The sequence below is a fragment of the Euprymna scolopes genome, chromosome 43 (assembly GCF_053919585.1).
Source record: "Euprymna scolopes isolate OS-2025 chromosome 43, ASM5391958v1, whole genome shotgun sequence".
Taxonomy (NCBI): Eukaryota; Metazoa; Mollusca; class Cephalopoda; order Sepiida; family Sepiolidae; genus Euprymna; species Euprymna scolopes.
Window position 1 is genome coordinate 13,804,124 of NC_136524.1, and position 12,858 is coordinate 13,816,981.

Sequence of the window (12,858 nt, forward strand, 5' to 3'; positions counted from 1 at the left end):
CCAGCGTAGTATAAACGGCCTATGGAATTAACACCTTCAACCTCGAAAATAGAAATCAACAAATTTTTGAACGCTCTCTTTGAAAAAAAGCTCTCTTAACTTCACCTCTAATCCAAATTATGTGTGGCAAGTCTCCTCCTAAAACACTCTTTAACCCTAACAATAACACTAAGTTCGAGTGGCAAGCCCCCCCCAACAAAATACCTCTGTAAGCCACATACAAGCATCTAAAACAAACAAACAAAAAATAGATCTTTCCTTAAAGAAAAATACACATAAAAATAAATTGGTTAAGTGTCCTAAAATGCTAGAATGGCCAGGAAATGGTGAATTATTTTACATTAAATTTTTGAGAAACTAACCGCTCCCCCCTCTAATATTGTTTTTGTTAGCTTTGTCTCTGTCAAGTTTTCAGTATGTTCACACATAATTTTCCTTAGCCCTACAATTAATTCAAAGTCCGAATGGCAACCCTCCCCATATTCTCATTGCATAGAAACCCTCTTAAAACTACACATAATCATCTTAAAAAAAAAAAAAGCATGCATATTTTCCCATAGAAAAAAAAAAAACAGTTAACTGCCCTAAAATGCTAGAATGACCTGTAATAGGAAATTATTTTACATTCAATTCTAAAATAATTTGTTTATCTTTCATTAAAGTTTTTCATGGCATTTTATACATAATTCCCTAAAAAGGTAGAATCACATTTTGGAGGGGTGGTCAGAAGGAGTTGAGTGGGGTTAAACAGAAGGTGTTAATCTACAATAATACCAAAGAAATATTGCAATATATTCATTTTTAAATGGTCTTATGTTTAGATTTAAGTTTTTTGTACATAAAGCACATTACAATTCAACTTCTTTTCTGTTTATGGATACATGGCATTTTTAAGGAATTGCTGCATATTTATGCACATTTACTGCAGATTATTTGGAAACCATAAACTTTGGGAGATTTTTAGTTGCATATTCTGATTCCTTGTACAAAAATACACTTATATGGTAAATTTCATTTCTTAGTCTTGTGTTTTAACAAAGATATGACATTTTTACTGAAAAAGTAGTGTAAAAAATGTGACGAAACGCATATGGTCGTAAAGAGGGAAAAATATCCAAACGTGTGAGGCACAAAAATAGCCATAACTTCCTTAATTTCAATCAGATTTAAAAAATTTAAAAGATTCTTTCTTAGCTTATCAAGCATACCAATATTGAAATATTTCAAGCTACTTCAATTTTTTCATGTGTATTGCTAGATACTGCCCCGTCACCAATAGTTAAAGTGTGGAACGGTATATACACCAACAGTGTAGTTGTTATCTTTATATGAAGTCCTAATCAGTGAGAGTGTGAGGTTACTTGGTTAATTTATTGTAGTTTATTTTAGAAAACTTACTTGTTTTTATTAGTAGATTGTGTATAGTAGCCACAATATCTAGTTATTTTTGTGGCTAGGGCTTGGATTTTGATTCTTTTTGGTCAGCTTCCAGTGAGTTCTTAGAAGATGACTTTCTTGCAGTTTCTTTTGCGGTTAATTTAACTTATTTCCTTTGGCGTTTGGTGAGTTCTTAGAAGAACTGGTCTGATCTACTTTTCTTAGCGAGCGAAGAGATTCAGCTGCATTTAACAATGGTTGCTATAGTGTATTTTTGCGCATGCGTGAGAATTTCAAGTTTCCTCCTTATTTTTCAATAGTTTGACAGTAGTCATGTGTCTTTCTGCCAAGAGCGACAGACGTCAGTGTTAGCCGTGATCGTCTAGAGGTTAGGACCCCACGTTGTGGCCGTGCTAACCTAGGTTCGAATCCTGGTCACAGCATTGACATTTTGTACATATTTTACAGTAAAAAATCTGAAGAATTATTTGTTTTTATAACATTGTTTTTTGACGTCGTACTTGCTGATAGGTTATTCTTATAACAATTTTGATCAACTGAGATAAAGATTTCGTGGTTTCATTAACGCTGGTGGGTTACTGTTTAAAGAAAAAACCTTAACGTTCACCTCAAATATTCAGCGTCCAAGAAATATAGGCCACTGGCAAACTGGAACGTCTGTGAGCATCCGGTGTATTATTTGGAGCTGTCCCTTTTGAGAGAAGTTCCATGTTCGAAGTGGTCTGTCTACATTGGGTATATAGTGTTTAAAACTTGTTATTACACGTAATCTTATTTAATTATGGAGTTAGCTAAAAAGCGATGGGTCACTGCACTTCTCCGTATAAAGAGCAGTCGATTGATGCTTGAATTGTTGTCAGAGACCGTTCGTACACAGAGATACATCGTCTCAAAAGAAAGAAAGAACAATTGGCCATTTTTGTACCCTTTTCATTTTTGCTATCTTTTGACATTTTAACCGACGTTCTGACACTCGCTGAATTCGTAAGACGCTTCTCTGTAAGAATATGTGCCTTTTGAAACTTATAAGTTGATTTTAGTTGAGATTTGGATAGTTTTGTTTTGTAGGCGTATATAGGCGTGTACGGGCCATCCCTATATAGAGAGTGCTACCGCCTCTCTGATTTATATTAATAAGCCATCTATAGACACATCAATGTTATATGTATATTAATAAGCCATCTATAGACAAATCAATGTTATATTTATATTAATAAGCCATCTATAGACAAATCAATGTTATATTTATATTAATAAGCCATCTATAGACAAATAAATGTTATATGTATATTAATAAGCCATCTATAGACACATCAATGTTATATGTATATTAATAAGCCATCTATAGACACATCAATGTTATATGTATATTAATAAGCCATCTATAGACAAATCAATGTTATATGTATATTAATAAGCCATCTATAGACAAATCAATGTTATATGTATATTAATAAGCCATCTATAGACACATCAATGTTATATTTATATTAATAAGCCATCAATAGACACATCAATGTTATATTTATATTAATAAGCCATCTATAGACACATCAATGTTATATTTATATTAATAAGCCATCTATAGACCAAAGATTTTCTTGTCTCTTCCCTTTCTTGATTCCTGGTGTAAGTCATATTTTGCATTACTTTCTCCACAGTAAAGTTACATTAACAATTTAATAAATCTGATATTGTGTTTTGCTTTTATCATTTAATTCTGCCTTACCCCTCCTCCTCCAAAAAAGTACTTAATTCCAATGTGTTACTTAATCACAATATATATTTTTTTTATTTTGGAGGCTATACTTACAATCTGCTTGGCGCCAGCTGAGGTAATCTTTAAGATTTTGGTCTGAAGGATAGCTGATAACGCGTGCATCAAAAGAGGGTGGGTATTGAAGTTCTTGGGTACTAAAATACCGAGGCCAAACAAACACAAATGAAGATGCAAATAGGCTTACAACATTTGTCATCAGTTTACTGGAAAAAAAAAAAAAAAAAAAGAGAAAGTAAAAACATGGACAATGCAATTTAAAAATGGACAATGGTATTTTGTCTTAAAAAGGTAAATTTTCTTAATACAAGTGTAATACGGATTTCCTGATTCCCTTGATTATATATATATATATATATATATATATATTATATATTAGCATTTTAAACTAAGGGTCAAAATTTCATAATTATTATCAAAACCTCAAACCCACTTTCCAGACATCATTATGGATGAGAACATCCTTTCCGAGTATCTAACATTCACAGGCAACATGAATTGAAATATGTACAAGATACTGCCATATACATATATATATATATAATTTAAAGGAGATTAGAATAATAGTCTAAAGAGCTAAGTGTATTTTAATGTAATAGTGAAATTACTAGTTTAATTAAAATACAGGAAATGCTCGTTGTAATTTAGATATATAATAAGCTCGATAGTTAAATGTCCTAGAGCTAATTCAATATTAAGTAATGTGATTTATAATTTAAAAAATTTTTAAAATTTAAAAATCAAAATTTAATTAAATTAAAAATCAGTTTCATAAGAAGGAACAACAACAAAGTCAATTATCTGTACGATCGTTTCGGAAATCCGTGCTTTTTATTTGTGGTATACATGAAGTCACGTAGAACAATTATACATAGTTTTTTTGTTAAGCACGGTCTCCTCATCAGCAAATTTAGGAGGATTTCTATTGAATTGAAAAGACACCAAAAATAAACCTAGCATTAAAAGTAAGGCAGATGAATCTGAAAAATTGAAGTAAAAGGTTTGGATTTAAAATTTATAAGAAAATTAATAAGAAAATTGGTATAGGTTAGAGATAGAAATGAGTAGAAAAAATATATATTTTTTTTGAATTTACATAATAAATTTGATTTAAAAATATATAGATATATAATTACCTTTTGGTTTTTCTTTTTTGAAATCAGGAACTATTTAAAGTAGTCATTTAGATGTTTGCTATAGCTTTTTATTTTATTGAATAATGAATTTTAAAAGGGCGACGCTCGTGCAGTAAATTGTTTCCGTTAGCGTATTTTGATTTAAAGACGCTACAGTTAATATCTATAGAGAGAGAGTTTTTTTTTTTTTTTTTTTTTGCAAGTTTTTAAGGGGAGATAATTGTCATGGCTTTATTTATTATTTGATTTACGAGTCTAAGGGCGGTAATTGGTTTAACTTAATTTATTAAAAAAAAAAAAAAAAAAAAAAAAAAAATCTATTTTTACTAATGAGTAATTTTTAATGATTTAAGGTGGTTTATATATTTTTAGAGTTTTAAGTAAATAAAGTGATAAAAATGTGAGCATCATAAAACAACATTTTCGGTAAGATTTTGTAACCCCCACCCTCACCCCGATTTGTAAACGCTTGTACCGCATTTGTGTTAATTATAAATTCAGATGTACAAATTTCAATTTTTTTTTAAACTGGCGCATGGTATCATACAGTGGATGTCTATTCATGAACAAAACTAAGTATTATAGTGGTATTTAAATATAGCTTTATTGAGAATAGGCATTTTCCTGCCTCCTCGCCAAAGGAGAGCTTAATCTTGAATGTAGCCATTGAATGCCTAAAGAATATTCATGGCCGGTATTTACTACTCCCCTCAACAAAAAAAAATTGAGTAGATATGAATTAATCTCAGAAATAAATCAAAGAAAATTTTTCATATAGATTTTGTATTTCTGTAAAAGATGGAAATTCCCATAGTCGACCAGAGCATTATGGGACCAGTCCAATTTTCAATTCTGTAAATCCTCTCTATCTGGCCAAAAATATACCCCTATTTTCTGAGATGACCTTAATGCCTTTTTGTGTCAAATATCAGATAAACATGGCAATATGGTTTGTGTGCTGCACACATGTGTGTGGCTTGTTTTGTGTGTTCAAAGTACACATAAACCTGATGTAGCAGTCATAGTAGTTTTTATATATCTACAGCTAGAAACAATAAAAATTATATGAAAAAATAACATTGTAGACAAGTAATATTGATTAACAATGATTTGGTATTTATTTTTATTGACATTCAAATGAAATATGGCAGTTCAAAATAAAATAACAGGAAAAAATTATGAATATACTTATTAGTAAAAATATCAGTTTACCAAAAATTATGGAAAATCATTGAGTAGAATTTAAATAAGAAATAAAATTAATTTACTCTTTGGAATCTACAAATTTCCAATGACACTCAAGTCAAGCCAGCATGTTGTAGAAGATTACCTCCCTTCTAAAGCTGAAATGTACAAAATTTGTAGACTACAAATATTAAATTAAATTTATTTTTTATTAAAATTCTACTCATCTATCAAGTCTTTTTGATTTTATATATTAGAGTTACCATTTTTTTTAATTTTTAATCAAGCAACTTTATCAAAATCACATAAATACTTTTGTCTATGTATAAAGTTGGGCATTTTGTCTGTTTGTTTACAAAAATATGTCAGTGTCTTAGAAACAGACCTCCTATAACTATATACATATTCTGAAACTAAATTATTGAGGGTAGTTGGATAAATATATTTCATTCTAATCATTAGAATGTTTTTTATGTTTGAGTTTGACATACACTAAAAAGGAGATATGACGGTTTTTCTTTAATTTTATTTAGAAATTTTAGAAATATTATTTCTAATGGTAATGTGAGTTTCAGAACTAGGAGAATTGATACACAGGGATTTAGGGTTCTTATTCATTTCTAGGAAAATGCCAAGTGTGCTTCAAACTGTAAATTTACTGCAAATTATTAGAAAAAAAAATGTCACTATACTTCCATCCCCTTAAAAATCCAATAATTCTTGAGTTCTATTTGAAAAATTGAATGTTATAGAATGTGAAAAATTGATTGTTATAGAATAGGACATATATAGGGTTATGAGTTGAGACCAGGAGAATATAGGTTTACTCATTCAATCCTGCATCTTTCTGCTAGAAACTATATAAAACGAGTGTATAAAGAAATACTTACCTTGCACGTCTGTTATAAAGTTGTGTATTCTTTTTAAAAACAAAACTATATTCATCACTTTGACCATAACACAAAATTATGTCCTTGAATTCTTCCATGACGCACTGTGCAGCACGAGACATCAGCTGCAAAGCTCGGTCATCATTCGGTTTTACAAAATGATGAACATTACAGAATCTGCAAAAAGATTTTATTTAAATTAAACTGAATAAAATAAAATATTTTTCAAATATACATACATAAATGTGAAAGAAAAGGTTAAAGAATAGCTGTTAATTAAAATCAGTCCATAGCACAAGTCAACAATTTTAATATCCTGGAGGGCAGTACAAGCAAAATTATATAAAAAAGCAAGACCAAAATATTAAGTTTACCATGGAATGGACAATTCACATTAAAAAAAAGATACAATTTATGCATTACTGAATTGGTAGAAATACTAAGATATAAATGAAATATTATAAGTGAAATGAGATCATAGGCTATTGCTTACATAAAGATGATATAAAGATAAAGATATAATAATGAGAAAATTAATAAATTAAAGAATTACATAACACAATGATATAATAGAATCATTGATCGAAATCCATAAAAATTAGCATACATATAATGTGTCTAATATCTAAAAACAAATTCATAAAATAAAATCATAAATAAAAGGATAATAGGATGTGGAAGTATGATTCATCATACAGTATAATAAATATTTGAAGAACAGCAAATAAATAACTATGGGCAACATTGAACATCGAAAATAAATATAATAGTAAGAATTAATTATAATTAAACCTTGAACAACTAAATGAATAACACAAGTTGATCACTACAAAAAATTGTTAAACAGTATACAATAGTAATTTATAGATAAACAAATAGTGAATCAATGTAACATACTACAAGGAATAATATAGAAAGATCAGAGGAGTGAACTAAAGTGATATGATTAGCATGTAAAAGATAAAAGAATACATGAAAAAAAAAAAACATTGCAAAGCGTATAATTTATCAAGTTGCAAGAGTTATCTATAATATAAATTTCACGTGTCTGTTTAAATGTATGTATGTATGCAAAAGAAAAAAAAAAGTTGTACAAGTGGTGCAGCAAATGACTGTCTCTTCTACACTGTGTGTATTGGACTGTTTCTTTTTTATTCATGTTAAATTCACTTATTCGTACCAACCATCATCATCGTTGTCATGAACGCTCCTTCATGCATATTCTACATGTATGTGTACATGCATATATGTATGTATGTATGAATTTATGTATGTGTATGTTGGCATGTATATTGCAGATGGACATTGTCTCTATCTTTATTTTGATCAACTTTTAAAAAAATCCCTCGTTTCCAGTGTTTGTTTATCTTTCTCATAAATAAAACCAAACCGATCGAAGTAGAGGCATTCACTGGCCTTCCTGGCCGAGATGTCTTGAAGGCAGGCAGTTAGTTTTGATTAATGTGGGAGAAACCCTTCATATCAGACAATTGCTATTCATTTGGATGCTGCCAGAGTTCTTTTTTCCCCAACATTGTGGGGAAACAAATACGGCAGAAAGCTGAAAGCTTAACTGGCCATCAGCCAGATTTAAAAAGCAACGTTCATTTTTGCGCCTGCATGATTCTTAACTTAATTACCAACTCATTCATTTAACTATCTGCTATGGTGTAATGGTTAGCGAGAAAGACCAGTCACCTCACGTTTTTGAGTTCAATCCCACCTCTCTCTCTCTTCTTTTTACTTTTTTCACGTTCTTTTCCTTCTTCATGGTACGGGTTTCAGTCTGCTTGCCTATTACCACTTTTTTCATTTATTTACTAGCGGGGCTACCTGGCGTTGCTCGGGACCGTATAAACAATGAGAAAATTGAAGTTAATTTTGAATATAATTGTTATTCTTTGGAGAGAGGAATTTTTAATGTCTATGCATCATTTGCTATTTCGAGCAAAAGAATATTTTACCTACGCTAGGATGGCTATTATACAGATGAAATAATTGTACCTTCCCTAGAACAGGTATTTTATAGAATGTATATGAAATAATTTTACCTTTCTTGGACAGGTAATTTACAACACATATTTAAAATGTTTACCTACTTTTGGGCGGGTAATTTATATACATATATGAAACAATTTAACATACTCTCGCCAGGTATTGTACAACATATATGAAATAATTTCTATTCCCACCAAGGCTACCATAATTTTAGAAAACTAGATCATTTTTAGAAGATGGATCATTAGGATTTCCAAATTAATACATAAATACATTGTGTTGGTTTATGAGTTCACAACCCCTGCTTCACCATAAATTTCAACATTACTGCATTTCTTTCCTTCTTCACTGATGCCACTATTATTGTAAGAAATATTATGTCATTTTTGGAAGATGTCTCAGCAGGATTTGAAAATTAATGCATAAATACATTGACACAGTTAAGTGATTAGTCAACCCTTGCTTCATTATCAAATTCCACATTACTCTGTTTTATTTTTCCCCACTACCATCATTTTCAGAAGATTACTCAGCAGGCTTTACAAACAAATAAACAAATAGTTTGAGAAAATTTGTGATTAGGCAACCCTTGCTTCACTACAAAATTCCACATTACTGTGTCCTTTCCCTCCCTGCTACTGACACCATCATTTTAAGTGAAATGATAAAATTTTTTGACCATAACAGAGCAGGTTTTCCAAATAATTACATAAATGCACTGACGTGAATGATGGTTAGGCAACTTTTACTTTACCACAATTTTCAATATTAATATAGTTCTCCCCTCTTACTACCACAACCACCAACAACAACATATTAGTAAGAGAAACGATGTCATTTCCAGAATATGATTCCATAGTTATTCCATATTTTTGGAATATGACATTGTGGGAGATTTCATAATGATCCCAAAATGGATATTACTCTCTTCAGCCCCACCCCAAAAGTGAAGGTTTGTTAATTCATAGAGAATTCCAGAGCAAGTTAAAAAGCAACATAATCATGCCTTTCCACTCACCACTACAACTGTGACGTCATTCACCAAAGTTAACATTGAAAATTGAGAAAAATATTGTTAATCACCTTTTCTTTTTTTTTTTTTTTTTACATAAGCGTCACCACTTATCAAGGCCGATCAGCCACTCAAGGATAAGTGTTAAAGAGTGTAGAGTAGTCAAAAGGACAATATAGTCATCAATAGTAATGGAAGTTCGGTAAATTTGTTAACTTAAGTGGAACGGCTCATCAGAAACTTGTTCACGTTGGACTTGAAGACAACCATATTATAGACAGCTGGAAAGCAGGAAAACGGAAGACAATTCCACAGGCATTAAGTTCTAAGAAAGAAGCTTTGATCATGGAATCTATGTTTAGGTTTAGGCACAGATAAAGAGTGGGGAAAATTATTGATAATGTTTTCAGCTAGACGAGTGTTTCTTGTGAAAGTTTGGCGAGGGGGGACCATAGATTGAAGCTCAGTCGAACACTTTCCATGAAAATAACGATAAAGCAGAGACAAACTCGCAACATCTCTTCTGTGAGATAGAGGTTGCAGCGAAGAGAAAAGGACATCTCCCACCAGGCCACAAAGTCTATTTTGAACTCTATCAAGGCAGGACAAGTCTTTTCTAGCCGCTCCTGCCCAGATGTGGCAACAGTATTCCATTCTTGGACGTATCTGGCTCTTATATAGATAGAGAATTGCATCAGCAGTGAGATATCTATTGGATCGATAGAAGGATCCAACCATTTTTCCAGCAGCCTTGGCAACAGATTTGATGTACGTATTCCATTTAAGATCAGGAGTAAAGGTCAAGCCCAGAAGCCTGTCAAAACTTGAGGCCTCCCCAAGACGAGACCCATTCATTTTAATTGATGCCAGATGGGGATCAGAACGTTGATGATGTAAAGATAGAAACTGATAAATTGTCTGGGCTTATTTCATTAAAACACACCAATCAATTAACTTGCATTTCATTATTTTTCATAATACTTGGATATGTTACTAATTTTGACAATCATTTTTCATAATTGTAACCCACGCTGCCCTTACAAAAATAATAACTTTGATATATCGTTTGGTTTGATGATTTAATTAAAAAAAAAAAAAAAAAAAAACACCAATAAATTAACTCACATTTCATCATTTTTCATAATTCTTGGATATGTTACTAATTTCAATAATCATTTTTTATAATTTTAATCTACATTATCACACCCTCTTACCAAAATAATAACTTTGATATATTATCTGGGTTTATTATTTCATTAAACACATAAATCAATTAACTCACATTTCATAATTTTTCACAATTCTTGATTATGTTACTAATCTCGACAATCATTTTTCATAATTTAAACCCACATTATCGCCCTGCCCCCTTACGAAAATAATAATAGATATATTGTCCGGGTTAATTTTTTCATTACCAACACACCAATCTATTAACTCACATCTCATCATTTTTTATAATTCTTGAATATATTACTAATTTCGACTATCATTTCATAATTTTAACCCACATTATCACGCCCGATCCATTATGAAAATAATAACTTTGGCATATTGTCTAGGTTGTTTATTTCGTTACAGACACACTAATCGATTTATTCACATTTCATCATTTTTCATAATTCTTGGATATGTTACTAATTTTGACAATCATTTTTGATATTTGCAACCCACGTTATCGCCTACTCTCTTACAAAAATAATAACTTTGATATATTGTCTGGGCCGATTATTTCATTACAAACACAATAATCAATTAACTCACATATCATCATTTTTCATAATTCTCTAATTTCGACAACCATTTTTTATAATTTCAACCCACATTATCACGCCCCTTACAAAAGTAATAACTCTGGTATATTGTCTGGGTTGTTTATTTCATTACAAATACATCAATCGATTTATTCACATTTCATCATTTTTCATAATTCCTGGATATGTTACTAATTCCAACAATCATGTTTCATAATTTGTACCTACATTTTCACCCCTACCTTACGAAAATAACTTTGATATATTGTCTGGGTTAATTATTTGATTACAAACACAGTAATCAATTAATTCACTTTTCATTATTTTTCATAATTCTTGGATATGTTACTAATTTCGACAATCATTTTTGATATTTGTAACCCATGTTATTGCCTACTTCCTTACTAAAATAATAACTTTGATATATTGTCTAGGTTAATTATTACATTAAAAACGCACCAATGATTTAACTTACATTTTATCATTTTTCATAATTCTTGGATATGTTACTCATTTCGACAACAAATTTTCATAATTTTAACCCACATTATCACCCCTACTCTTACCAAAAATAATAATTTTGATATATTATCTGGGTTTATTTCATTAAAACGCACCTATCAATTAACTCACATTTCATCATTTTTCATAATTTTTGGATATGTTTCTAATTTCGACAATCATTTTTCATAATTGTAACCCACATTATTGTCCACTGCCCTTACGAAAATAACTTTGATATATTGTTTGGTTTGATGATTTCATTGAAAAACACCAATAAATTAACTCATATTTAATCATGTTTCATAATTCTTTGATATGTTACTAATTTCGACAATCATTTTTCATAATTTTAACCCACATTACCCCTCCTCCTTTACGAAAATAATAACTTTGATATATTCTCTAGGTTGTTTATTTTATTAAAAACATACCAATCAATTCATTCACTTTTCATCATTTTTTTATAATTCTTGGATATGTTACTAATTTCGACAATCATTTTCAAAATTTTAACCCACCCCCTTCCCTTTACGAAAACAATAACTTTGATATATTGTCTGGGCCGATTATTTCAATTCAAACAGACCTCATTTGCTATTGCTTACGTCGTCGTCGTAATGCTCTACGACTTCTGTGCGGGCATCTGTCAGTTTGGTTTTTACTTAAATAAATTCAAACATCTTTCAGTAACTCATTCTGGCTGGCTTAACGGTTCATGTTTTTTTCACATTTTATTTTCAAACTTCGCCTCAGGGCTTCAGGTTCAATCCTACCCCCCCCCTCGTTTCTTTTTTATTTAAGAGCACACACACCTCCAAACACTGGGGCAACGCCGGGTACCCCCGCTAGTCTCATATATAAAAGACAAAATTTGTGTGTTTGTATGTCTGCTAAAAACTTTCAACACACGTGACAGATCCTGACCAGATTGGTATCGTTTTCAAGCTTGATCTTTCGGACGACAAATATTGAAAAATTGGGCAAAAACATTCATTCCTTCACTCTCAACTGGACACTTTTCTACAAGGAAGGGTAAGGTTTTTGTGTTGACATTTTTGCAAAGTCATTGTCTCGGTTGAATTGACTATGCTTAATTTCATGACACCTCCTTCGTGTTACGGGTTTGGGCCTGCCTGCCCACTACCACTTTTTTTTTTTTTTTTTTTTTTTTTAACAACACCTCTTTCCACCCGGGCTGCCTACT

General features: G+C 30.8%; 1 protein-coding gene across 5 annotated transcripts in view; it reads right to left on the minus strand.

Annotated features, from left to right (window-relative positions):
* The window catches only part of LOC145268199 (putative tRNA(His) guanylyltransferase), a 108,974-nt gene that overhangs the window by 63,391 nt on the left and 32,725 nt on the right, over nucleotides 1-12,858 (minus strand). For all 5 annotated transcript variants that reach the window (XM_080123457.1, XM_080123456.1, XM_080123460.1 and 2 more), the window contains 2 exons: nucleotides 6,387-6,563; nucleotides 3,212-3,381 (listed from right to left, as the gene is read on the minus strand). In XM_080123457.1, the coding sequence (XP_079979583.1) occupies nucleotides 3,212-3,381; nucleotides 6,387-6,563 (347 nt within the window). The remainder of the gene's footprint in view (nucleotides 1-3,211; nucleotides 3,382-6,386; nucleotides 6,564-12,858) is intronic.